Source organism: Dermacentor albipictus, chromosome 1 (genome assembly GCF_038994185.2).
Source record: "Dermacentor albipictus isolate Rhodes 1998 colony chromosome 1, USDA_Dalb.pri_finalv2, whole genome shotgun sequence".
NCBI classification, from domain to species: domain Eukaryota; kingdom Metazoa; phylum Arthropoda; class Arachnida; order Ixodida; family Ixodidae; genus Dermacentor; species Dermacentor albipictus.
In genome coordinates, this window is record NC_091821.1 from 372,482,313 (window position 1) to 372,509,713 (window position 27,401).

At 45.1% G+C, this 27,401-nt stretch overlaps 2 protein-coding genes across 2 annotated transcripts in view; one reads left to right on the forward strand and one right to left on the reverse strand.

Annotated features, from left to right (window-relative positions):
* LOC135904071 (uncharacterized) overlaps nt 1-27,401 on the reverse strand; it is a 592,735-nt gene that overhangs the window by 462,644 nt on the left and 102,690 nt on the right. The gene's annotated exons all lie outside the window — the stretch shown is intronic.
* LOC135905453 (lysosomal acid glucosylceramidase-like) lies at nt 8,835-27,279 on the forward strand. The gene is made up of 10 exons (XM_070536186.1): nt 8,835-8,946; nt 9,221-9,412; nt 14,635-14,799; nt 16,671-16,804; nt 17,146-17,318; nt 19,165-19,408; nt 20,816-21,040; nt 22,898-23,061; nt 25,767-25,913; nt 27,063-27,279. Exons 1-10 carry the CDS (start codon nt 8,895-8,897, stop codon nt 27,184-27,186), a joined length of 1,620 nt encoding a protein of 539 aa, XP_070392287.1. The 5' UTR covers nt 8,835-8,894; the 3' UTR covers nt 27,187-27,279.

Here is a 27,401-nt window from a genome sequence, read left to right on the forward strand (position 1 = left end):
CTCAATAAATGGTTGATGAGTTGCGTTCTGCAAGCATTTCTTGTTGCCTTCCGTTTTGGCATGTACAGTCACTTGTAGTTATACGTATACGACTTCACAATATGTGCTTATGTGTGCGTGACGGGAGAGAAGGCGCGGGCCTAGTCGATAGCACAGCGGTTATACGTTTTCTGTTACATCTTATAGCCGACGATTCTAAGAGTACGGACGGGTACAGGTGCTTAGGACGACACTTCGCCAGCCTTTCTCAGGCACTTTATCGCTGTTTATGTAACTGCTATACCACAGCCTTGTTGCCAAAACCAGTCATGAGTAAAACTAAATTTTTATGCATGTATTTATATTTAGTTACCGCAGTGTACCTTACATTGGGTCCACGTTAAAGAATCCCCCCAAAAAATTAAGTTGTTGGGTTGTAGGTGCCAAAACCACTTTCCGATTATGAGGCACGCCGTAGTAGGGGACTCCAGGAATTTCGACCACCTTGGATTCTTTAACGGGCAGCTAAATCTAAGAACACGGTTTTTTTTTTCGGATTTCGCCCCCATCAAAATGCGGCCGCCATGGCCGGGATTCGATCCCGCGACTTCGTGCTTAGCAGCCCAACACCAAAGCCACTAGGCAAGCACCGGGGGTAAAGAATGCCAGGTGGTCAAACCTTACCCGGAGTCCTTCATTGCGGCGTGCCTCACAATCATACCGTGGTTTTGGCACGTAAACCACTGAATTTAATTTCTATTTTTGTTTAACTTCTATACCACAGTCTTCTTGCCAAACACAACCATGAGCAAAACTAAATATTTATGTAGGTATTCATATATTTACCTATGTGTACCTTGCATTGGGTGCAGGTTAAATAATTTCAGGCGATCTCAATTATTCCGGTGCCCCAACTTCGGCATGCCTCTATCATATCGCGGTTCTGATACGTAAAGCCTTCAATTTATTTTCTGTTTATTTACCTACTCTCGCCCAGTGGGCGTTATAGCAGGGAGAGGGGGGTAGTTTAGTTCCACTAAAGCAGTTGATCATCTATGCAGAAAGAAATTTATGCGCGTGTGCTATATTCATGCATTAAAATCACATCTCAATGGGCAAAAGTCATATAATACGGAAGTAAGTGGAAGTAGTGCGGTAGATCCGGCTTGCATGCAGGACAAAAGTCTTAAATTCTAAAATAAAAGAAATTAATACATATAATGAGCTCCAAACGTCTGCAATCGATTGCTTTATGGCTGCGTTTACATTTAACACATGACACCGCCTACACTAAATGTTGGCTTCAGTGCATCCTTTGACACTGTTCTAAAGTTCTGAAAGGCCCATAACCTACCCACACCCTGCCCCTAATATCTAAAGAATACAAACCGATTCGATTAGTTCACCCAGGAAATTGGGAAAACACTCCAGGCCCCTCGCGGACCACATGAAGGCAGGCAAAAAACGTGCACTGAATGATTTTTTGCTGCCGCATCACAATTAACCCAGAAATGTAGTTTCGCGACGCATTACCGATTTTCTCCAAATCAAAACTTGTTTTAAATTAGAGCTTTCATGGGACACTGGGAAACATGCGGATAACATTCGTATAAAGACGAACTGAAACAAAATTTTAGAACCTGTAAAATGCCCAGTTTCAAAATAGATATAGAGCTGCCTCCACTCAAATTTTACTTTTGAAATACGCATGGACGCATCGCGAGAAGCTCACAACAGTGGACGTTTTTGAAGCCAAAACGAAATAAAAAAGGACGGAAACATCGTCATTAGTGCTACCCGGAAGTGAACGCCTCACCTCCTCGGAATGACCTCCGATATTAAACGCCACTTGCGGCGCGCTGAAAAATATCTGGGGCGACGTTCTGCAAATTACGTCATTTCCGCTTACTATAGGGTGCAGGTGTCGTCTGTTTAGGTGCTGTTTAAAACTTGCTAATGAGAATGTTGGGCAATAACCAGCCCTGCAGCTTTTCCAAGGTTGCTTTCATAGTGTATACTTACTCCTTTAGAGTCAGTTTAGCTAAAGAAAAAGTTCGTTGCATAAGCCTTCAAAGAATTTCTGGGAAAGAGTGTAACAAGCTAAATATTTCAGAAATATTCCCACGCATAGCGCAAAAGGTGCCCTAATGCCTCAGAAACTAAACTTTTTTGTACGTTGAGCTCCTCAAGGACATTGTATGGGCAGACTTCTTGAGCCACTCTTCAAATACGCTGGTAGAGCTCCAAAGCTTGTGTAGGTAGGAGACGTGAAAGGTTATAATGAAAGCTTTCAATACACGAGTCATAATATTTCTTTTATTATCTGTGCGCATAAAATTTGTACCACTGTTCGTTCACCCAGAGAAGAGGGAAAGTTTCTAAGCGTTTCATATAACGCTAAAAAGACAAAAAAATCTTAGTTTGGCAATTTTCATTTAGCCCTTGATTAACAGACACGCTTCAAGACTTTCCGATTCATCATTCCTGACATGTCCCACCATTTCCCACCAATCGGCCGGTGAAGCAATTGTTAGCATTTTTTTATGAATTTGGGTGAAAGGAAATAAGCATCTTGCAAATGCAAAATAAAGTGTCTACTGTTACAGGCATGAATTAGCAGCTATCTAGATATTTTTTTTTTACTTTTATGAACATAGTATTGAATAGAATACAATTTATTGATAGGAAGGACAGAGAGGTCGACCTATGAACACAGTAAGTGCTTAGAAAAATTCTAACATGCAATTCGTTTCGTGTCACGCAGAAAGATACAGAAGGTTTCACAAACGTTCCTGTGGCTGTAACCCAATACAGTAGCCCCCAAGGAAAGGGTTACAGGAAGAGTCAAATTCAAGCCAAGCTTTTGGAAGGGTTCTTCTAAAAATCCTTTCCGTTGAATAATGAAACGGCGGCATGTCAAGAAGAAGAGTTCCAGAGATTCACTGTCATTGCATAGATTGCACAAAGGCGATATAGCCAGACCACACCTGTGGAGGTAAAGGCTCAATGGGGAGACTCCGCACCGTAGTCTTGTAACCGTTACTTCAATTTTTCTACAGGAGCACCATTTGTTGATCGAAGGAAAAGTGAGATGCGGGAATTCAGATGTTGCCGATGATAATTGGGAGAAGTTATTAGCACTAATATATTTGCTGAATCACGCCGCAGTGATGAAATCTTACGTAGGTAAAATGGGAATTGTAGGACCATCGTGGGCTGCTACTGCGAGTGCATCTGCATATTCGTTTAAGGCTACAACTTTGTGGCCTGGAACCCACACTAAACGAACGAGCGGTAAGTGTCGTGGGTAAGGAGAATAGACAGCGTCTAATGAATCTGACAATTTGGATATGGTTAGTGAAGAACAGACCGACAGGCAATCAGTTTATGAATTAGTGTGAAATGAAATAAGCATCTTGCAAACGCGAATTAAAGCGCCTACAGTTACAGGCATGAATAATCAAACAGGCCAATTTAGATGTGGTGACACAATGCCCACACCTGCCTTTTCTTCACAGACGGAAGCATCAGTTGCTACAACGGTCTTCGTATGCAGGTGCGCATGGTGGCCTTCCAAAATACTATTCAGGTATTGAAACGGGAGTGATTACATTATTTAAAAAAATATCATCAAATTCAATTTTAGCAACTGGAACCGAGGAATTCAGTAAGACCACCTCGCATATGTGAACAGTTAATAGGTTCAATAGTTTTTGTGCGAAAACAACTTGAGGGCACCGTGAGCGATACCCCTGATAGTTAAAGAATGAGGCCGCTTCATTAACGAAAACATATTGTGATCTCCTCTGTGGTGATGCATATATCTTTAGAAAAGTTTGTATTGTTAGGATGTGAAATCGCCTGAGAAGAGAAGGCAGGCGCACTTCTTGACATAAGACATCGCTTGCGACTAATTTAGGAAGCCCAAGAAATAAACGTAATGGCTCTCGTTCTAATAGAATCAGAGGCCGAATTCCGTAAGCTACTGTCTACTCCATTATCGGGCGAACATAGATGCAATAGATCATACTGAAAACATGCCGACGCAACACTGATCGAGCGCTGCTAAGTCTACGCAGCATCCCTATTGCCCGTGCTCCCTTTGAGGTAATATCTTCTATATGCGGGCTCTAATTAAGCTTCACGGTGTGCATTAAACCCAAATATTTAAGTGAACCCTCCTTTGGATGTTGTCGATAATGTCTTGTCGAGAAGGAACAGAAATTTGCGCAGGAACATTTTGAAGGAAAACTAGGACGGCGCTTTTTCTTATATTAATAGAGAGGTTCACATCATCGAGCCACATTTCTAGGTGGCTCATATAACTGTAGAGTTTGGTACAAAGCATGTAATTCTACCAATGCAGCAAAACATGCGCTGTCGTCGGCGTATAAGTAGACATGCACAACCTGTTGCAAAGGTACAGTGCTCAGTAAAACATTACACAGCAATGACGATAGGAATGCCATTAAAGCGTGTTTCTCTCTTCTTCTCTCAATGTCACAGCTGCTGTTCGCCATGCATAGCAAATGAGCGCTCTGTTCGCTTCTTAGCGCATTACCGCCGTTAACATGTATACAACATAAGGTAAATGCAAAGTTATATTGTCTTATTCATGTAAACGCCGCGACTAAAAAAGCAACAAGCTATCGTTCGATCGAGGCCATCAGTGGCTGACAATATTTCATAAGCTATCTTCTTCTTTAGAGTTAAACGAAAAAGAAGCATATAACCATATTTGGATATAATAATAATAATAATAATAATAATAATAATAATAATAATAATAATAATAATAATAATAATAATAATAATAATAATATGGTGATGATGATGGTAGTGGTATTATGATGATGATTATAATGATGATGATAAATGTTATCACTAGCTCACAAAAGGTGCGCAGGGTTCTTTAGTTTTGTAACGATAGCATTTATCATGGCGAACGCCTTCAATGGCTCATACCCCGAATGACCTCTAAAAAACGCATCGTCCTCTCCAAGGGTACAAAAACTATCACCATCAGCAATGGCTAATACCCCTCTAAGCACGCAAAAAATGCAATGGCTCATCCCTCTCGTAATGCAAAGGCCGCAAGCACATATCAAAGTGAAGCGTACAGTGCATACATTCATTGGAATCACGCAAACGACGCACAGGGGTCCTATAACATAAAACTATTCCAATCTGTTTTTATTCCAATCCTCTGACAAGCGTCGGGCGGTATCCCACAGCCTTGTTTGAAAAGTCCAATCAAACGCGCTACTCGTTTATAGGGTGTCACTTTCTTTTGGTTTCGAAGCGAATAGCATTGCCTACATTGAGCCGTTTATTTTATCTAATTGGCTGAGAAGAGGCGGGGAGCGCGCTCAAATGGAGATGGTGTCGGTGGGGCCGAGCCAGCTCAGTGAAAGCAGACAGCCGGATAAGGAGGGTGGAACCGGCGTCTGCGATTCGTCCGCTTCCCTTACTTAGCTTGTGCTGGCTGGTCTAAAATCGCGGCGGCGTGCAACGCAGGCTTAAAAATGCCGTTAAAACGGAAACTCAGCAAAGCAGAGTTGGCAGAGCGATGTCGTATACGTGCCGAAAGGTATCGATAACGTTATACTGTCACGTAAAATCTTATAGGCAAATAAACCCATGCTCCCCGGTAGCTCCGAGTAGCCAGTGCCGCAGCGATCGGCGGGAAGACATCTTTTATTCCTTTCGGTACAGAGCAGTCTCCAGCCGTTTACAAAAAATTATCAGTTTTGTTCGGTATATTAATGCGTCTTTAACGCGTATACGTCACCTTGACGTGGTAAGTTTTCGGTGTTTCGTGACGTGGCGTGACAGAGAGGTAAAATGGGCGTATAGCCCGAAAACATTTGAGCAATAGCAATTGGTCAAACGATGCCTTCTTCGCTAATGGCGAAAAAAAGCGTCGAATCATAAATTATTATTTTTCTTCGGTTCCGTCTAATCGTGCATCATCCGTGAGCACATATTATTCACATGAGGCGTTTTCGCGATTTCCGTGATGTCATGTGACAGACAGGCGCAGTGGGTGGTGACTCCAAAATTTTCAGAAGAATCGCGGAGGGCTGACTGCAGAATTGGAATAGAAAAGTCTGGAATAGCTCTACGTTATAGCGGCCCAGAAACGCGGCGTCTAGTCAAGTGGTACAAAAAAGAAGTGGCGTTCTCAAGGTCTCATACTCTCGTAAGAGAGATTAAAGTAGCGGCAGTAGAGTCTCTCTTTCAGAGAGACGACTTCCAGTGGAGCAGATAATCCCCCCCCCCCACTACTTTTCCAAGCCCTTTCTAAGAAAAGAGGAACCTACAGTGACACATCAACTGGATGACACACAGCGCTACCTCACACTCCACCGACGTTGAGTAGCACACCTTTCTTTTGAATTCTACGCCCTCGCGCTAACGCACCCTCGGTCATTGCCTCGCCCACCCGCCTTACCCTCTCCCGCCTTTAGAAGAACCGTACCTACAATACTGTGCCGAGGAGAGCGTATGCAGCCTTGAAGAAGACAAGTTCACTTGTCGAAAAGTTGCCTCCTGCTTTCATTATTCTCGCTTTGCACAGCTCCTGGAAGAAGAAATATATCAAGAATCTGAGAACAAGACAGAAAAGGCTCAATCCTCAAGACCTCCATCGGGGAAATCTGACATGCAGGTCTGAACACCACCTGTTGAAGCGACCACTGAGATTGAATGTTTAATTACTTTTTGAGGTTTTGCGTGGCAAAACCACAATATCATTATGAGGAACGCCTTACTGGGGGCTCCGGATTAATTTTGACCATCTGCCGCTTCTTTAGCACGGCGCACGGGCGCTTTTGCATGTCGTCCGCATTGAAATGCGGCCGCCGCGGCCAGGCTTATTTGATACTGCACCCTCGCGCTTAGCAGCGCAGCGCCCAAGTCACTGCACCACCACGGCGAGTGAGGGAAAATATAGTGCAGCGGAGAAAGAGCTACAACGGAGAAAAGAAAATTGTGCAGATACTGAAATGTGTACATGTGCGTGGAAACTACAATCAAACACCGTTGTAACAAAATAACAAAGCGCTGGGCACCTCGAAATCCTTCGTCAATACGTCACTTTGTCGTAGAGGTCACTAACCGTAGGGCTCATAATACAGCAGGCTAAGCACGTACTGCGAATAAAAGGAAACATTTACCCAACATGAATTCAAGAGAGGCTCAGTGATATTAGTCACTATTGTGTATGCGCGTGCGTGCGTGCTTGCGTGCGTACTATTCACCTGTTTGCGGCCTACCTTATAGCATCGAGATTCACAACGCGTTCAGCGATGAAATGCAGGAGCTACGCAAAGCAAAGCTGTGCATCGCCCAGTGATGCTATCGCCTACCATGCCGTCAAAAGTGTAGTTCGTTTGCAGGCTCTGCATCACTGTTGTCTTCGTAAACATTCGCATTCTTTCCAATGGCTTTAAAGACGTCGCCGGTCATCATGAGTTACGATTACATCACGGCGTCGTCATCAGATGCGATGCATTGTCAGCTGTCACACCCGCTGGTGCATTACAAGCGGCGTACAAGTTGAGCGATTCAGGAAGCAGAGCAGCAGGACTAGTTCTGATAGCGGCGCGTTCGTGAAGTGCGTAGCTAGTGCTGCCGTTAGCGATAGCGCAGAGCGCGGCTCCGTGACGACTGTGGTCAGCAAGTGGGGACACTGCTACGTGGCCTTCGTCGTAAAGCAACAAGTCACTCATCGGGGACACCAAAATCCTTCGGTGTGCAAGCAAATTCGTTGTGCAGACGTTGTCAGAGTTGTCGGACGATCCTACCGCTGTCAAGCAGATGTAGGAGTCGTCGGACTACCTCGCCGCTGCCACCATTTGAAGGAGTCGAAGGTCGTAGATGAGGAACTCGGTTAACAGGATTTATTTACAGGTTAACATATTTTAAAACAAGACATACATCGGCAGTCTAGCGCGACTCCCATATGGAGCCCGCAAGTTTAACATTCAGCAAACAGCATTCGAGCACACAGCTCACTACTACATTTTCAGCATAACAACGAGCACTCAGCTCCCAACGACGAGCACGACACGAGCACCTCTAGCAGCCGGCAAACGCTGCTTATAAGCCTCCGCTTGACGTCATCGTTCGGCGTGGACGGTGCACGAGTGGTCGGGAATGTTCGTCCAATCATTGTAAATTTGTCAGCGCCCCGCCGTTTGGCCCACACACAAAGGCTCCGGAGTCGACGTCAGAGGGCTTTGTAGAACTCTCGGTACCGCATAGTCCGTGGTGTCGTCGACCGAGGGCCTCGTAGAACTATGCGCCGTCCCGGGTGGCGCGGCGGCGCACCACATTCCAAAGCTGACCGCGCGCCACGTGGCCGCCTGTCATCCGTAATTCTCAGAAGGCGCCTCGTCTGGGGGGCTTGGAACACGCACAGCGGGCTGAGAGCTGGCACGTTGCCACCCCGTACGGCCATTCCTAACAACGTTCACAATACATACGAAGCACAGGAATTCAGTCGGGACAATCAATCCTTCGTTATAGGGGTCCCTTTGTTGTATTAGAGGCATTCGTTGTAAAAGCGTTCGACTGTAGTGGGTATTTCGTTCCATCCCGTGTTTTACACAAACGCTACAGAAACAGAGTGCTATATCCCAACATTGTGGCTGTTTTTTTTTTTAAATTTACACGACACGTTACAGACAGCTGTAATCTTGTCGCTCTATTTAGCTGAGCTCATGCTGGGCTCAGCGGCCTGCCTCGCACATCCAGAAATGCATCGGAGGCGACTCTTTTTCCCGCTATCTATGTGTTCGCGTGGCTTCTCCAGTTCACCCGATAACAACAGGCGCACTACTTAAAGACAGCAGTTTTTGAGCTGGGGCCAGTTGTCGGGCGTTCCAGGAGGCTTGTGAAAGCGGAACATCATGAGAAGAAATTGGTTCATTGCCACAGCTACAATTGTGGGCTTTATATCCGGTAATAACAACCTTCAGCAGGCGATATCGAAAATTCATTAATGGTGCCATACTGGGCACTTTCGCAACACTGGTCACTCTTGGTGAACAGACCGGAAGTTAGTTATACGCTCTACTTTGTCCGCTTTTCTGTTCCTTGGTGTCCAGAGGCCTTCAATAGACAAGCTCGCTCCCATCAGTACGAGCGCTCTGTACTCCAGCACTGACTTTTCTGTGAACAGTCGCTGTGCCAAATGTGCGAAAGTTTAACCAGTATTACTCATTTCTCACCACAGCTGTAGCTCCCGAATGTCAGCGGAGAGACTATGGCTGGGGCAGCTTCGTGTGTGTCTGCAATGTAACGTACTGCGACTACATTGGAGATATCGGACACTTGGTCAGCGGATCAGCGGTTGTGTTTGAAAGCACCAAGGCCGGCCTAAGATTTGCCAAAACCACCATACCTCTTGGAAGGGCACCGAACGGCGGTAAGTTCCGGTTTCACTCACAATCTTCTCGAACCTAGAACATAGACCTCATAGCAATTATGCTCCTGCGAAAGTGCAAATGTCAGGGAAGAAATATAAATTTACAGATTTGTTTACTTTTTCGACCCCTACGAGATAATTTTTCTTAATCTTAAGTGAAAACAAAGTACCGCACTAGTATCTGTTTAATGTCGTCTTTTAAATAATAAATGTCGCTAAATGTATGCGGCCGCAGTTAAGTACGCTAATGACCTAGAAATGCTGTGTTCATATCGAACAAACCGTAAGAAGCATTCAACGCAGATCAGATACGCTTTTAAATGCGTAAACATTTCAATGCCTACCCAATGAAGAAACCCGCCTGTCCGTCCGTCTATCACGTAAGACAAATCGCTAAAACGTAATTAATGTATAAACCAAACTAAATTCAATATGAAAGAAGTTGCACTTTCGCCTGAAAGGCGAAGCACCGATTGCGATCACAAATTAGCAGATAACTATAAGAAGTAAGGATAGTGGTTTTATCGTTGGAGAAACTTGTAAATATTCGCTTACTAATCAAATTAACAAGCACGGTGTCAGGCGCGCACAGGTAAACATGAACACACCCAACTCGATGAGCGCGGAAACTCGCCATCAACATGCTAGAGTGAGGAATCGTGGCAGCCGCAGCGATCGCATTCCCCTTCGTGCATTTCTCGCTTGAACAACAACGAAACGTCGGAAACACAACGCATACGAGGCTAGCGGCACTACTCGCACTATGCAAACATCTCAGATCGCTTAGTGTATATGAGGCCCGCTCAGGCGAGCACTTTGGCCACGTCGCAGATCGCTTTCAAGATACGGCGCTTTGCGCTCACAATATCTCAATCAGACTCGAGACCCGCGAGGGATGGATTATTCGTATGCAGGCTGCGACAATCCGGAAATGGATCAGCCTTTCCAGCTTCACGACCTTCGCGCGGCTCTTGCACGAATGCGCAGGGGGACGGCGCCCGGGAGGGATAAGGTAACAGTCAACTTATTGACAAACCTTCCAGATCGGGCGTACGAAACCCTACTAGAATACATCAACGCCATTTGGACGGGATACACTTCGTTGCCAGCCGATTGGAAGACATCTTTGGTAACCTTTATCCCGAAGGCGGGGAAATCGGTAAACATAGACAACCTCCGGCCCATCTCCCTCACTTCATGTGTAGGGAAACTCGTGGAAACGATGGTCCGTGACCGCCTCTCGGAATATCTCGAGAGCAAGGACACCTTCGCCGACACCATGTTCGGCTTCCGACCTCATAAGTCGGCACAAGATATCCTTTTACAGCTTCATCTCGAGATCCTCGAACCCACAGAACACCCACATGACGACAAGATAGTCCTGGCACTCGATCTCAAGGGTGCTTTTGATAATGTTAAGCACGCCGTCATACTAAAGCACCTTAGCGAGACCAACTGCGGTGCTCGTACATTCAACTATATCAAACATTTCTTAACGGACCGCTTGGCCTACATACGACTACAAGAGACCGAGTACGGCCCATTTGTTATGGGAACACGGGGCACACCACAAGGCGCTGTGTTGTCCCCGCTTCTTTTTAACATTGCCATGGCACACCTCCCGGCACAGCTGGCGGGTGTCGCTGGTGTTCAGCATGCGCTGTACGCCGACGACATCACCATATGGGCCACTACGGGAAACATAGGAGAGATGGAGGAACGCCTGCAAGCAGCGGCGAGCATAGTAGACCACTATGCCACGTACTGCGGCCTCCAATGCTCCCCGTCCAAGTCTCAATTTGTGCATATTCGAACTTCCCCGAAATGCAAAATCTCAATTCAGCTTTCTCTCGCCAGTGGCCCCATCCGAGAAGTGGAGGAGATTCGAATACTCGGTCTCTTCATTAATCAACACCGCAAGGCAGGCACAACTATTGCCAAACTCCGCAAGGTCGGCGACCAGGTGGGCCGGATGGTTCGCCGCGTTTCTAACAAGCGAGGAGGGTTGCGAAGTAAGGATGCGGTGCGGCTCGCACATGCCTTCGTAACTAGTAGAGTACTGTACTCGACCCCATACCTACGCTTACGGAAACATGACGAAGATTGCTTGGAGGTAGTACTCCGCAAAATGTTCAAGAGAGCCCTCGATCTCCCGATCTCCACTTCCAACACGCGTCTTCTCGCGTTGGGGGTGGTAAACACCTATCGAGAACTCCGCGAGGCGCATTTCGTTAACCAATACACGCGTCTCGCCCAGACCGTGTCCGGTCGCCGCCTCTTAGACCGGTTACATATTAAACATGACCACCACACAATGGAAAGGGTTCGAGTGCCCGAACTGTGGAGACGCGCCCTCTACGTTCGACCCCTTCCAACTAAGATGAACAAGGAGGACCATAATGGCCGGCGCCAGGCGCGGGCGGATGCCCTGCACCGCCACTATGGCTCTAAGAAACACGTCTTCTACGTCGACATTGCAGGCCCCAACCACTCCAGGGGGGGATGGTACACGGCTGCAATTATACACGAGGAAAGACAGGTCGACGGCCTCTCGTTCAAAGCACCCAGCTCAACGCATGCGGAGGAGGTGGCGATCGCCCTCGCAGCCTCCCACTCCGACTCTAAATTCATCCTCACAGATTCCCGTGGAGCCTGTCGTAACTTTCAATTGGGATGGATCACCCCTCTCGCCGACAAAATTCTTCGCCGTTGTATTCGTGACTGCGATCCAACTCCTCGCTCAATAATATGGGTCCCCGGCCACCAAGGCATGCCAGGTAACGAAGCCGCCCATGAGGCAGCCCGCGCACTCACTTACCGGGCACCAGGCATCACTTGGGAGGACCTTGACCCAGATCACAGCCCTCTAATTTCTTTTAAAGACATTACTGAGCACTATCGTGCCGAACACCGCCGTTACCCGGTTCCTATGAAGGGACTGGGTAAAGCTGGCGAACGAACTCTCCTCAGGCTCTTTACAAACACCCTACTGTGCCCGGCAGTTCTCAAGCACTTTGATCCTTCTTTTGACGGCCGCTGCTCTTTCTGTGGGGAGGTGGCCGACACCTTCCACATGGTTTGGGCATGCAGGCAAAATCCTTCTCTCCCCCCCATCACCCCTTCCCCTTCCCGAGAGGACTGGGAGGCGGCCCTACTCGGCTGCCAGGAACTATCGGCCCAACAGGCCCTAGTTCGGCGGACCTGCGTAGCGGTCAAGACCAACGGGGTCCCGGAATGAGAGACTCCGCCCGGCACTGCAAGGGGCGCGACCAACTAGAGGTCTGTCCCCGAGCACCTCTCTGTATATATAGCCCAATAAATGCTTTTCACCACCACCATCACCCGCACAAGCCGCACCGTAAGCAGCCACCACGAGAGAAGAGCCGCGTTGGCCGGCTCACCCTCGGACACTTTCACTCGCACATACGGCACGCGGCGCCGATTTTGTCGCCCTTTCACTTTATACGGAACCTCACGGCGAGGGCGAGGGTTACTCCGACGGCAAAAATGCGCCTGGATTGGATTGGATACACTTCATTAAAGGTCCTTAAAGGTCCTGCAGGACACGCGTCAACGCCCAGCGAGTGTCTCCCGCGTAGGGACCGACAGGGAGTACCTGACGGCCGCTGCGCCTGCCTGCTGCACGGTCCGTCGCTGGTCTTGGAGTAGCGCACTTCGTAGGGTCTTCTCCCACTTGTCCGAGGTAGAGTCGGGCGTAGCGTTTCTGCACTCCCAGAGCACGTGTGCGAGTGTCTCTGTGTCGCCGCACGAGGGGGCACACGTCGTTGGGGTAGATTATGTGTAACGTGGCGGGGTTTGAATAGGTATCTGTCTGACACAAGCGTAGCGTTAGCGCCTGCGGTCTGTTTACTTTGGGGTGCGGGGGCGGAAAGACACGTCGTCCCAGGTAAAAGTGTTTAATGATTTCGCTTGTACCTTAGAATTCGCCAGGAGTGTCCACATAATTGCTGTCCCATGAAATCTTTGGCAGTCGTTAGTTTCGAACCAACGACCCCGCGCTGAGAAGTCGAGTGTCTTATACCGCATGGGCTAAACAACGATGCTTTCAGAAGGTGAATATATCTTAACCATATTAATGCGTTGTACCGGCGGTACAAAACAAATGCCAAAGGAATTGTGTATATACATCTGGTGTTCTACTGAGTGCTATATTTTGTGACACTATTCGCTTTCTTGCGCGTATTTGTTTCTTTTCCTAAGTGACAAATAGTTGTCGGTGCCTTCATAAAGGCGCCAACATCTACTATTCTTCATTTCAACAAAAAAAAAATGTGAAAAGAGCACAGACTTTATAGAAGATTGTTGAAATATTTGGGGGTGGTGGAAGGAAAGCTGCCTTCAGGACCAGATGTAGAGCCGGCGTAGAACATTGTAGACGTCAAAAAAATTCTGGTTTTGCGAAATATTAATGCCAAACACGCCATACCTGTGATGCGTTTCGGTAGTCGCGAGATGCGACGTCCATTTGGAGGTTCCTCCTCCGACCGGAATGCCACCAATCTCTTGAAGACTGAAATTACGGAGTTTTACTTGTCAAAACCACGATGTGATTATTAGGCACGCCGTAGCGGGGTACTCCGGAAATTTGGACCATCTGGGGTTCTTCAGCGTGCACTTAAATCTAAGCACACGGGTGCTTTCGCATTCCGCCCCCATCGAAATGTGGCCGCCGTTGCCGGGATTCGATACTGCGTCCTCGCGCTTAGCAGCCCAAAACTCTCTGAGGGCTAATCCGCTTCACGTCGCGCAACACACAGATAAGCAGTCAATGAGTTCATAAGGTGCTAAAGAGCGATAAGGAATTAATAGGCGGAACAATTTTGACAAGGTTAACAAGCACCGATATATGTCTATAAGGGTCGGATCAACTCCGATGAGATTTATAAGAACAGATAAGGGTTGATAAGGATTGGATCAATTTCGATAAGGTTGATACCGACCAATAAGGGTCGATAAGGCGCAGATCGTGTCCAATAAGATTGGTAACGACGGATAAAGGTTGATAAGGGCTTATACTGGCCCGATCAAGTTTCATAACATAGATAATGACACCAGCATGCGTGGAGACGAACAAATTACACAGTGCTTACGCACGCACAATTCCCGGAGGAGTTCCTGCATTAACTTTTTTTTTTCTTTAAAAGAAACGTCTTTCTGCTAAGCAGGTATCACGATTCCTATGATACACAATTTCTCCGCAGATAACCAAAACAACGGCACTCTTCTGCTTGTGATCGACTCTTCAAAAGAATACCAGAAAGTGTTTGGGTTCGGAGGTGCGTTCACCGACGCCACTGGAATAAATGTGAAATCGCTCCCGACAAACATGCAAGATGATGTTCTCAAGTCCTACTACTCAAACGAAGGTAACATGAACTACAACTTTGTTTTGGGACGATGTAATCCGAATTACAGGAGTGTTTTATCTTCCCTAAGACGATTAACTTGTGTGGTGTCGTTCTTCTAAGAATGCAATTATATGTTGTTGCTTTTTCTTTCCAAATCCATTACCGTTAGCTCACTAACTTTTCATTAGCCAGCAAAGGCCCTTATCAGCCAAAATCATATTGTGGTATCCGTGATTGGATCTTAACCAAAATTATTCTTTCGAAGCAACACTTATCAACAAGGTCTACATAATTTCTTTCTTCGTTTAGTATATTGATATCACGTTCAAGGTACCGTCCATGAGTGAAGCCTAGCCATTTTTGCTTGTTACATGCCTGTAGTATTGTGACAACCTGAGCTCAGTGCTTAATGAAACTGATGAAACGGCACCGTTAACGCGACAAGAAAATCTCTCGCGCTATCCTTACAACAAATGCTCTAGTAAAATTATGCAGACGACACAGACGTTGATCGTCAATGTAAGCGAATAGCCAAAACGCTTCTATGGTCGGATACAACTTAAGTCTGCAGTGAAGCCCCGAACACGCCCTCATAACCGCCAGCCACTGTTCGTCCGGGAGGCTGCAAATAGTTCGTACTTCAAGCTTTTTCTGTTACCTAAATAAGGGGGTAACCACAAAAATAAAATTATAAGCGCGTAATTTTATACGTTTTCACGCGTCTATTATGGTGGAATGGTTAAAGCCTAATTCTTTACTGATCTGAACTAAAACACTTGTTTCGCTGCAACTATTTATTGTCAATTTTCCCTTCAGTTGGCAGTGAAGTTTCATGAGTAAAACGGGTTCCTCAGTGCAATGAACCGTACCGCCGACTTTTGAAGTGTGAAATGCTCAGACTCCATACTCCATTTGTCTATGTCTGTTACACACTTAATCGCTTCCGCCGAGGAAAAGACTCTTCAAGAGCAGCAGACGCTCCGGAAGTATCAAGCACGACGGCATTTTGAAAAGGTCGCATGACGACAGTTTTGTTTGCTTCTGTGATTGCCTGGCGGAGTAACACAACCCTGCGCGGTCCGTGTACCTTTGTTGCCAACTGCTGTTTCTTTATGTTGTATTCTACTATATTAAGCTATTCGCCTTATTAAATATTCATGCAATTGAATACGTATATTTGTTGAAGTGAGGATATTTACGTAGTTTTAGGTTCTGTAACATAGTTCCATCGGAAACAGAGCCGCTAACTAGAGCACCTGTAGCGGTATTTTTCACATGACATCACTGACGCATAACCTCACCTGCAAGTACCCGAACATGGCGGCCATGACGACACCAGTGCACCCCATATCATGTCGCTTTTTGACAGGGACCGTTTTCACCGGATTGTTCTGTGCCATCGATTTGTCAGTGGGCGCCATTCGACGCGACTTTCGTGCTTTCGTGCCGTCACGTTTTGTTGTTTAACGCAGCTTCTCAACTTGCTAGCATCCCAAGGTAGCGTTCACGATAGCTTCAATGCAAGCTAGCTGTAGGTAGCTATATATATAAGCCACTTCGTCGCGCTGTATCCAGCTACGCGAGCGCAGGCGTGGCAGGCGACTATCATGCTGGTCTTCCACAGCGGCCACAAGCGGGAGCCGTTAGTTAAAGCTGTCCTTCCCGAGCACTGTAGAAAATCATCACAGCCTTCAGACACCCCAATGGCCCAAAGCTCTCGCGCGACAGCGCGCGAAGAAAGTCAGCGTTCGGGGACGACCGCACCCCGCGACACGGTTGCGCTTGACCACATGCCCTTTGCATCGCTGGAAGTCCGACCACCACGAAAACGGGACGAAGGAGCAAAAACGAAAGCTATTCACGTTAATAAAACCTGTGTCTCGCTGCAGGGATTGGCTACACCATCGGCAGGATTCCCTTGGCCAGCTGTGACTTCTCTGCACGCAAGTACACCTACGACGATACTCCCGGCGACTTCGAGCTGACCAACTTCACGCTCGCTCCGGAAGACTTTGACGTTAAGGTACCGTAAAACATCAGAAGGAATAATACAATATTAAGCTCCGTAATGAATAGCCTAGTTTATTAGTAGTTTCATGAAGAGGTCGCAGTTGCGTCTCGCATATTATTTTGAGTACCGTTGTCTATCGAGTGTACGCCATACGTGACCCGGTGGTTGATATGCGGAAATTTTAATATGAAGGACAAGTGTCTGACGCACCGCAGTGGTATTAAAAGGAGAAAAACAAACGCGTAATATTTGTGTGACACAGAGCTCTCTAAACGATGGACAGACCGAACTTTTAATATTCTGCAGCATTTCATGAATATTTTGAATAAAACTACTGGTGACTTCTTTCGCAGATCCCGTACATAAAGAAGGCCATGTCTCTGTCAAGCGAGCCTGCGTGGTTCTTCGGAAGCTCGTGGAGCAGCCCCGCTTGGATGAAGACCAACAATGCGCTCGAGGGGCGAGGGTTCCTTATTGGCGAACCGGGCGGCCCCTACTACAAGGCGTGGGCAAAATACTACGTCAGGTATGCGGTGTGCGCAATCATCTGACAGGGACGTCGTTCGCGTAAAGGGAAGTTTTTTTTTTTTTAATGAGTTAGTGGTAGTCACTGCACGCTCAGTGAGCTCTGTCAATCTAGAACACATTCTGAGAATTTATTGAAACTTTCTGCCGTACAATGATCTGGATGATAAAACAGGTAGTTCACACCATACTGTTTCACAGGAGCTTCGCTTCAGGAGTTTGCAACAGCTTTGACCACTTTTGCGCTGGGATGGAAATTTCTAGTAAGGGTTACACCTCGACTTAAAAATTTTATCTGACTATTTGCAATTAAAATAACAGTGAATATATCTAAATATGTTCTCGATATCGAAGATATGATTTCAGAGGAAGCTCCTGCACGAAGTCTGGAAAAAAATCATGATAACATAGTTCACGCAAACGCCATGACTAGATAACACCAGCGTAAGCGTAGCATGTGGATGGGAAGCTACGAGTTCGACTGCGTTAAATATGGTCGCAAAAAAAAACATCTGTTTATGACTGAGCAGCTTGCGTTTCTTACAAGCAACTTAATATGTCACAACTCACCCATGGATACAAAACATCTCCCATATTCGAGAATGCATATAAATAGCCGAGCGAGTTAAAGAAAGCTCGAATGAAATGTAAAAAGGCGCTACTTACAATTTACATTCAAAGCGAAACTGGCCAGAAATCAAGATAAGCATTGGTAAGCATACTATAGTACAATGCTGCACCAAAGCTTGTCAACGTATGACTCGTTGCCGCATATGTACAAGGACAACCGCAAGACCCGGATACATATGTATATAAATGCGGTAAGATCTTGATTTCAATGTTTCACTGCTTCATGTCCGAGCAACACTTCCACGCCTTAGTTACTGAGTCTCCCGGGAATGGTTTTCTGCTGATGGCCCCGACAGATAAAACATTCGGTGCATCTCCATACTACCTCAGCAATCAATTTCATTATATAACTTCATGAAGTGTTCCACTAGATGTAAGCTATAACAGAGGGCTATTCACGTAGGCAAAACAAGCGACCAAATATGCGAAAGAGAAAGAGAGAGAGAGACGAACTTTAATAATATCCTGGGGATGTTAGTCTAGCTGATCGCCTGGTACGCTACGCCAGGTGCTGGGTGATAACTGTGTTATGCGCAGTCATCAAACATGCACACAAGTCACACATGCAGTCACATATACACATACACCCACTATAAATATTTACAAAGTTTCGTTAGGGTCCGACCACCTCAGAAACACAACCGGTGCTTTCGTGGCGCGAAACGCGCACGTGGTGCCCTGCCACGGTCCGAGACTGTGCCGCGGTTTCAAGCTCGAGTCACGCGCTCTAAGCTCTAGTCACGCATGCAATATCAGAAGATTGGCCTCCGATTGGCATAAAAATGTTTAAGCGAAGACAGGAATTCTCTAGCTTTTGTTAGGCAAAACGTTTTAGCCAGTGAATTTGTAGTTGCTGGTCGAAACATCTTCTAATGATCTTGCAAAATGTACACGAATAAGGAAAAGTACAAAATACACATTTTCATGGAGGTTTCTCGCGTACTGGTCGTTACTTACACACATCTGACTAAGCTATAAACAGTACCGGTAGAAATAAACTTCAGGCCACTGTCCTGCGCTTCCGTGACTGCATGAAACAAACCTAACAATCAATTAGTACATGAACAGGAAAAACGCCGAACAGGCTTAAGACTGCGTCCTCTACGAAGTCCGAAAAGCATTTGGTTGCTCTAAGGTGTTCTTCACGACCCTGACGCTGACCATACTACACTGTACAAGCCAGTTCGTGAACAGTCTTCACTGTCATGTTGTTCCAGATTTGTGCAGGAGTACGAGCGGCACGGAATTCCAATCTGGGGTTTGACGACTCAGAACGAACCAACGACCGGTTTTATTCCGGGCTTCCGCTGGCAGACTCTCGGGTTTACGGCCGCCAGCCAGAGGGACTTCATCAAGCTTGATTTGGGACCTGCTCTGGCCGAAGCTGGTTACAGCGCTGACAAGTTGAAGGTTATGATCCTCGACGATAGCCGCATTGTCCTTCCCCACTGGACAGACGTGGTTTGTACAATATCCTCCTGAGAAATCTTGCATATAGGGGGAGGGAGGTAGATAGGGGGAGGGGGGGGGTGCTGCCGTAAGGCACGGTAAACAAAAACTTATAAAAATTAATGGAACCCCGGGTAGGGTTTATGTTGACCTCGCAGAAGTTCATTACATCTACTGACACTACAGGCATGTGTCTTTTTTTACACCAGTATTCAATGTTTCGAGGTTCTGGAAGATAACAGTGCTGCGTTGCACTTAAATGGGACCAGCAGCACTTGGTTCTGATACATATTGAGCAAGCCGAAGTGTTTTCTTCTTTTTGTGTGTATGTGCGTGTGGGTGTGTGTGTATGTGTCTGTGTGCGTGCGTGCGTGTGTGTGTGTGTGTGTGTGTGTGTGTGTGTGTGTGTGTGTGTGTGTGTGTGTGTGTGTGTGTGTGTGTGTGTGTGTGTGTGTGTGTGTGTGTGTGTGGGGGTGGTCAGCCGACAGCTGATATTTAGTTATTTATTTACGGGCGCTAATATTATTTGAGCAGTTTTCGGCCATGTTTCCCATGCGTTCTGCAGGCGACTAAATAACGTTGTTTCTCTCCCTCGCTCCCATGCGCTTGCTTGCAAGAGGTTACCTTGTTGCCCCTTATAATGGAGACAATGTTTTTTCACGCATTTAAGGAAGATTTGCAAAAACAATGAAAAAAAGACAAATTGATATGTGCTCGCTATCCAAAAATACGACACTCCCGATCTGTTTTCAACGACAACAGGCGTTGTACTTGGCTTTTGTCGCCAGCCTATACGTGCTATACTAGTGGCACCAGAGTTGTAGATTATGATGATGATGATGATCATGCTGATAATAATAATAATAAAAAACCAGCATATTCAGCACCTCTCGTAGCTTCAGCATAAGTCGAAAAGCCGTCATGACATTACTTATCAGAACGCTTCTTACGAGCAATTACTTGGCAACGCGACGTGCAAGCGCACTGTATAGCCGGTCCCTAAGCAGAGAGTCGTCCCAAATAAACGTTTGGGTATATAAATTAAGCGACTGCTACAAATTCAGGTGAAATTTGAAACTTAGCAACACATTAGAGTCGTTTTCGACTCTTTCGCGTGTGTATTCATACTCATATTACTATACATTGTTCAAGTATGACGGAGCCTGGCAGGCTGAAGAAACCAGAGATGCAGAGATGCATACTGTTTTAACGCAAGCAGCAGAACAAAGTGCTTTCAATTTGCCGTGTTAAAAAAGTTACTAATACCGCATATCAATAAATTTAATAAACACAATCAGGTTGAATCAGAGGAGGCGTAGTTTCCTTTTGTGGGACACTCCCGAGATGATGTCAAGTTCTATATTTTCGCAAGGCGACGTAACTATAGTAGCTACGACATAATTGTACATCCCTATGCAGGTGCTGGGAGATCCTGAGGCGGCCAAGTACGTTCAGGGAGTCGCTGTTCATTGGTACATGGACAGTGTTGTCGGCCCTCATGTGCTGGACGAAGTGCACAACAGCTTCCCGGACAAATTTATCCTCGGCACCGAAGCGTGCACTGGTTCCGCAATAAAAACAGAGGACAAAGTGAAGCTTGGCAGCTGGAAACGAGCAGAGTTGTACGCCAGAGACATCATCGAAGTGAGTTCTTGTTACACACATCGAATATCTGCGGTTCACTAAAAAAGAAAAAAATATGAAAGAAGAGAGCGGCTAGCGAAAATTGAGTGGCAAACGTTGTGTAAGGCCCAGACGTTTCATTGAGGCGAACAAAAGAAATGTGTAAAAAGAAAATATGGCCAAATTGAAAACATGTTGATAGAAATATTATTACATCATTCATAAGTTACCTGATAAGCATTTAGAGCTGCACAAGAGCGATTCATGTTTCCTTCAAGAATGGGGATCGCGTATACCACGGGACATGTGTTCAGTCCGAAATAACGTAGTATTCTTGCCAGACCTGGAGGTGGCATCGCCCAATGGGGAGCCGAATTGAGACAGAGCTCTTCCCAAGCGAGAGCTGTCTGGAATTGTCTGAGGTGATTGCAGAGCTGTCTGCACTTCAGAGGGGCATCGCTAGGAGTCTATTAAAGAAAACCAGATTCAACGCACATATCGGGATCTACGCCGCAAAGCTTTATTAAAGTGGTTAATTAAATTAAATTAAAATTATAAATTAATTTAAACGGCGATGCGTACAATTTTGTTTGCTTTCCTCCTATAAAACCTGTAATGTCATAGAATGTGTGTGCTTAACCACCACAAAGGTCACAATTTTATTCTCATCCAATGTTTATGTTTATGCACCATATCGCTCACAAGCTATGCCATATGCAACACTTCAAATCGGGCTGATGCACAGCGTGAGACGCTTAGCTGTGACGTGCGAGGGCGAAGGCGAAGGACGTGGACAAGCGATGATGCTTGTCGGAGGACGAATGGAGAAGACAACTGTACGCACAAAAAATAAGTACGACACGCATCAAATAGCCCTGAGGATTTTGCACCCATTCTTGAACATTGGCCAGGAACATTGGCACATACCAACTAGAGAAATAAAAAAAAAATTAAATTAACGAATCTGTTAATTATCACCACATTTGCTCTATGTAGACGACAAGGACAACGACGGGGGTGATAGCAAACGCTGTCTCGTAATCCGGAAGATTCAAAGACGAAGACTGCCACTTCCCTTGATCTCTCAGACTCTTTTTATTATACGTGTCCTCCTGCCCTGTTTTTGGCGAACCATGACAATATAATTCACCTTTTCATTAACCAGTCGGGGTGCTTTAGAGATGCTCGTTAACCGACATTGTATGTTCGGGTTTTGTTCACTAACTTATATTTTGTTACACAGTACAGAGGTACCGCATACTTGCACTTTATGTAAGCCCATTCGCTTGTACTTTCATTTGGCACACATATGACCTTTGTATATACACTGTGTTTTAGCGAACAGTTTAAAAAATCTTTAGAAGTTGCCTGTGGCAGATATTAGAATTCCAATTCATGAGCTGGTCTGCTCGAAGCGGCGATACACAAATACTTCGTTTAGCGCAAAACAACGGACACAAGAAAGGCGACAGGACAAGGCGCTTTGTCCTGTCGCCTTTCTTGTGTCCGTTGTTTTGCGCTAAACGAAGTATTTATAGATCCGCACCAACTAGCCCGCCAACACATTGTGTCGAAGCGGCGAACAATGCTTGCACATAAAATTGACATGCGAAATCGACTAATTAATTAAAAATTCCCTAATTAGGCTATCACTTAATCACATTATGGCCCACATTGCAATTTACAAATTCTAGCCGTGGAGTTCGCAAGGCGGATCCACTTGAAACGAATTCTCAAGATGACACCAGTTTCGAGATATATATGCCCGAACTTTGTGGAGAAATGCATTGGCATTCCAATTAATTTGTTATCAAGATGTCGTTTCGTGCACTAAAGCACACAAGCTTGACACTGTCTACTTTATTACCGGGCCAACAGGACCTCAACCATTGGGTCAGTGGATGGACGGACTGGAACCTCGCCCTTAACGTTGAAGGTGGTCCCAATTGGGCGAACAATTTCGTCGACTCGCCCATCATCGTGAATGCCTCCGCTCAAGAGTTCTACAAACAGCCAATGTACTACGCACTGGGCCACTTTAGGTATGCCTGTTCCTATCGCTGATGACTTGAAACACATTCGTCTTGCTTGTAAGTCAGATAACATATTGAACGAGCGAACGAAAGAGCGAACCAACGAACAAACGGTCGAACGAATGAATGAATGACACTATTAATCTTGCTGTGTCATATGTTTTAAGACAGGTAGTTAGCTCGTGCACTCGAGGATCTGCTATTTTGGATTTGGTTTGCCTCAGTGATGGGCTCCTGTACAGCGAATGAGACGTTGTCGAGGGCACCTCCGATTACAATGCAGTAACTTTCCATCTAGATGTTGCTCTAGAGCGCAATATGCCAACCTATAGTAGTGCCCATGGCTTTTCTCGAGCTGACAGTAATTCTATTGTCGCCTCGCTTGCATCATACTTTGATGTGTTTATGTTTTCGAGTGGTGCCTTAGGTGTTGACTTGTTAGTTGAAATGTTTCACAACATTGTCAAAGAGTGCATAGCTAATTTCGTGCCAAGAAAGTGTGTGAAGCAAAACCCGAAGCACCCATGGTATACTAAAGAGATTATACAGTTGATCACCGGATAAAGCGCTTTCGCCGTGGCTCTCGCACTCAGAATGTCAGAGAAAACTCAATGCTAGCATCACTCAGGCAAATTCTTAAGACTAAAATGCCGCATGCTTGAGACCACTACTATATCAACACTCTGAAGACATTTCTAAACGATAACCCATCCAAATTCTGGAAAACTGTGGTTCCTCTTGTGTCCAACTCAGCTTCTATGGTCATTAATGGACAGCCGTGTTCTAATGCTGTCATGATCTCTGAAGCGTTCAATACATATTTTAAATCTGTTTTTGTTTAAGATAACGGCATTAACCCTACTTTTCGCTATAGTGGTGCTTCAGCATGTTTTCCAAAACTCCAGATAACGTTCATGCGGAGTTCACAGCGTCTTGTTAAATATTGATACCAGTAAAAGTGCAGGACCAGATAACACTCCAAACATGTTTTTAAAGAGATACTCGGAATACTGTGCGCGGTATCTGACTATCACCTTTAAAAAATCTGTCGAATCGCAAACTGTTCCCCAGTGTTTGGCAGGTTGCTCAAGTTGTACCAATACACAAATCTGGCATTAGGCAAACAATTTACAATTATAGACCAATCTCGTTATTTTCTACTTGTTGTAAACTACTAGAACACATAATTCATAAGCATGTTATAGAGTACCTCAACGATAACAACATTCTTTTACGTAATCAGCATATGGTTTTAGGTCAGGTTTCTCCACGGTGACACAACTAACTGAATTCACTCACGACGTTGCCGCTACACGTACTTAATAATCGTGGCCAGATTGACGACATTTTTGTTGACTACTCCAAAGCGTTTTACAAAACATGTCAGGCTTAGTTACTTATGAAACTTGACACTATTTTCAGAGGTATACATGGCAATCACTTGCTTGGCTGGATAAGAGACTACTTGCATCTGCGGTCCCAGTTCGTCTAATTTAATCAGGAGCATTCATCTTCAGTCGGTGTTTCCTCCGGCGTCCCACAGAGCTCCGTATTAGGACAAATTTTATTCATTATTTACATTAATGATGTCGAGAGCGCTGTTACTAACACTGCTGTTAAGCTCCGTTTGTATGCAGACGACTGTATCTTGTATTCTAACATCATCAGTGTCGATGCCCAGGAGATGCTGAATAACACGTGCAATATGCCTTCTGCGACTGGAGAAAGACCTGGCAAATGGAAATTAACTTCGATAAAACGGTACCTATGACCTTCTAGAACAAAAAGAAACCCATGAAATTCACCTTCAGTAATGAGAAGATATTGATTTATGTCACCGAATTCAAATATCTTGGTTTAACTTTTTCTTACAACTTAAAATGGCAGAAACACGTCGACTTCATTTGTTCCAGGGCACTAAAGTGACTTAGATATTTAAAAAGAACACTAAGAACAGCAACCAAAGAATGCAAACTAGCAGCTTACAAATCCCTCGTGAGACCCATACTAGAATATGCGTCTGTTGTCTGGTGACCTCACTGCACATCTGATGTATCAAAGCTTGAGGCTGTGCAGAAGAAAGCTGTTAGATTTATTTGTAATCGATACGATCACAATTTTTCCCGTTCTCTGCCTGCTGGCCTGCTATCGCTTGAGCCATTAACACATAGGCGTGCATGTGAAAGGATTTTAATGTTGCACAAAATTGTACATGCTTCTGTCATTGTCGACGTACCTGTGACATTTGTTAGCTCCTCCGCACGTGTAACACGAAGAGCCAATCCTTTGAATATTGTTCCCTTTCGAGCTCACTTAGCTTGAAATTTTTTTTTCTTGCCATATACCATTGAATTGTGGAATAACCTACATACTCATCTCCAAGAATTACCACGTGAGCGTTTTGTAGACGAAGTTCGTTTACATGTGACATGCTGATTGTATCTTGTCTTGATGTATTACCCACTCCTGCTATGTCTCAAATCTGAGACAGCAGTATTTGTAAATAAATAAATAAATCATTCTTAAAGTCAGGGCTCAAATACAAGTTTTAGTGTTTACAACTAAAATTGTATTTCCCATAGTTCTTTACTTACTTTACAAGAAGCATGCGTTGCAGGGAAGATGAATGCGCAAAATGCAGCGAGCTCACACGACTTTTACAAGGAAAACATCTTCACTACGAGTTATTCGGGCCATTTTTTTTATCTTCGCAGCAAAGCACTTCCGAGGGGCAGCGTTAGGATTGACTCACAACTGCAGCAATCCCATTTTCTGGTCCAGAATAGCGCGACTTCTACAAATGTGACATATGCTGCATTCAGAACACCTGATTCTGCACTGGTTGTGATTGTCCTGAACAGGTAAGACACTGCTTCCATCATGCCACGTGCAACTTGCATTTCCCATAGTTCTTTAGTTACTTTACGAGAAGCATGCGTGTCAGGGAAGATGAATACGCAAAATGCAGTGAATTGATAGCGTAAAATGGTACCATTCTAATGTGAACGCTGTTACAAAATCGTTCTAAACACGAAGCGTCTACACTGTGCAGAATATATATGGTTTGAATAACACACCCTTAACAAAAAAAGTATTTCAAACCTATCCAGGTCAGGGTAATGCATACTTGCGAGATGTGTAGTTCAAGACATAGTCTAGAGAGATATATATACAAGTTTTAATGATACACTGGAAATTTTAAAGAAATATACTAGTCTGTCAATGGTGGAGACGCTTTTGTTTGGATCAGTTCATTTGACGAGTTTTGGCATGGACATGAGTGCGTCGACTAGCGTAGATCCGTGTCCATCAACTTAGTCTTTTTATTTTGTTAAATGAAGCTGAGTATACGACTTCGAAGCCCAATAAAAGCTCATTTCATCAACGACGCTTGTTTACAGCAAGTAACATGTCTGGACTCATTCGCAATCAGGCAAACGTATAGTCGCAACCAAGCTTTTACAATAGATCAATTATGTTGAAAGTTGTCGACATTTGTATGGCAACATTAGGCCAGGCATTGAGTTTCCTACAAAAGTTATTAAAGAGAATTATATAGCGCTTGGATAGTACAGCTAAATTGGAAATTATGGTTAGGACATATTTGCTTGGCCTTCCTCCTTTCAGCTTCAGACGTTCTTGATGCTTTAATTACTACGCATTATACGTCTTTATTGGCATACATTTTTAAGCAGTCCTGCATGTCTAAACGCAGGAGGCAACGAAGCTTCGCACGCATACGTGACAATCCGAATTGTTGCATTTATTAAGCGAAATTTTGTTGAAAGTGATCGATTCGCACAGTGGCGCAGTCGTTTCAAGCAAGAAAGTCAATGTTTAGGCACAGCCACGCATTGATCATCGTTCGCATGCTGGTTAAGCCACCACGCTTGCTGCTTCCGTATAGAAATTATATCGCAAGAGTTCCCTATATTAATTTTTATAAAAAACTCTATGCGCCAGGGTGTCCGCAAGTTACGATTTATTATCGTTCCCGTCACGTATTTCAGAAACAACGACAAGTTCACACTGAAGATCAAGGATGCGTCCGGCACCGACAGCGTTCAAAAGGTTATTAACGAGAGGTCGATAACAACGTTTATATGGAAGCCACAAAATCTCTTCATTCACTAGCCAGTCGCTCCTACTGTTAATTTTTCTTTACTTGTAGTATAATCGCCTCCGTGTGCCTGTTATGGCACTGTACTGTCGTTTGTTGTGTTTTTACTACAACTTTTCAAAATACGGATTTCTGAAATGCCCAAGCCAGATTTAAATACAAATATTTTAACTCTCCAAGAAAGTGTTGTTTGACTTTACATTACACAGCAATGAGTGGTTAGTGCTGC

What these genes read in the sequence shown, in the direction of transcription:
- LOC135905453 (XM_070536186.1), top strand. Translation starts at nt 8,895, where the DNA reads ATGAGAAGAAATTGGTTCATTGCCACAGCTACAATTGTGGGCTTTATA. An exon ending in AATTGTGGGCTTTATATCCG is followed by an intron (nt 8,947 to 9,220) that starts GTAATAACAACC and finishes TTCTCACCACAG; the next exon opens with CTGTAGCTCCCGAATGTCAG. An exon ending in GTTGTGATTGTCCTGAACAG is followed by an intron (nt 25,914 to 27,062) that starts GTAAGACACTGC and finishes CACGTATTTCAG; the next exon opens with AAACAACGACAAGTTCACAC.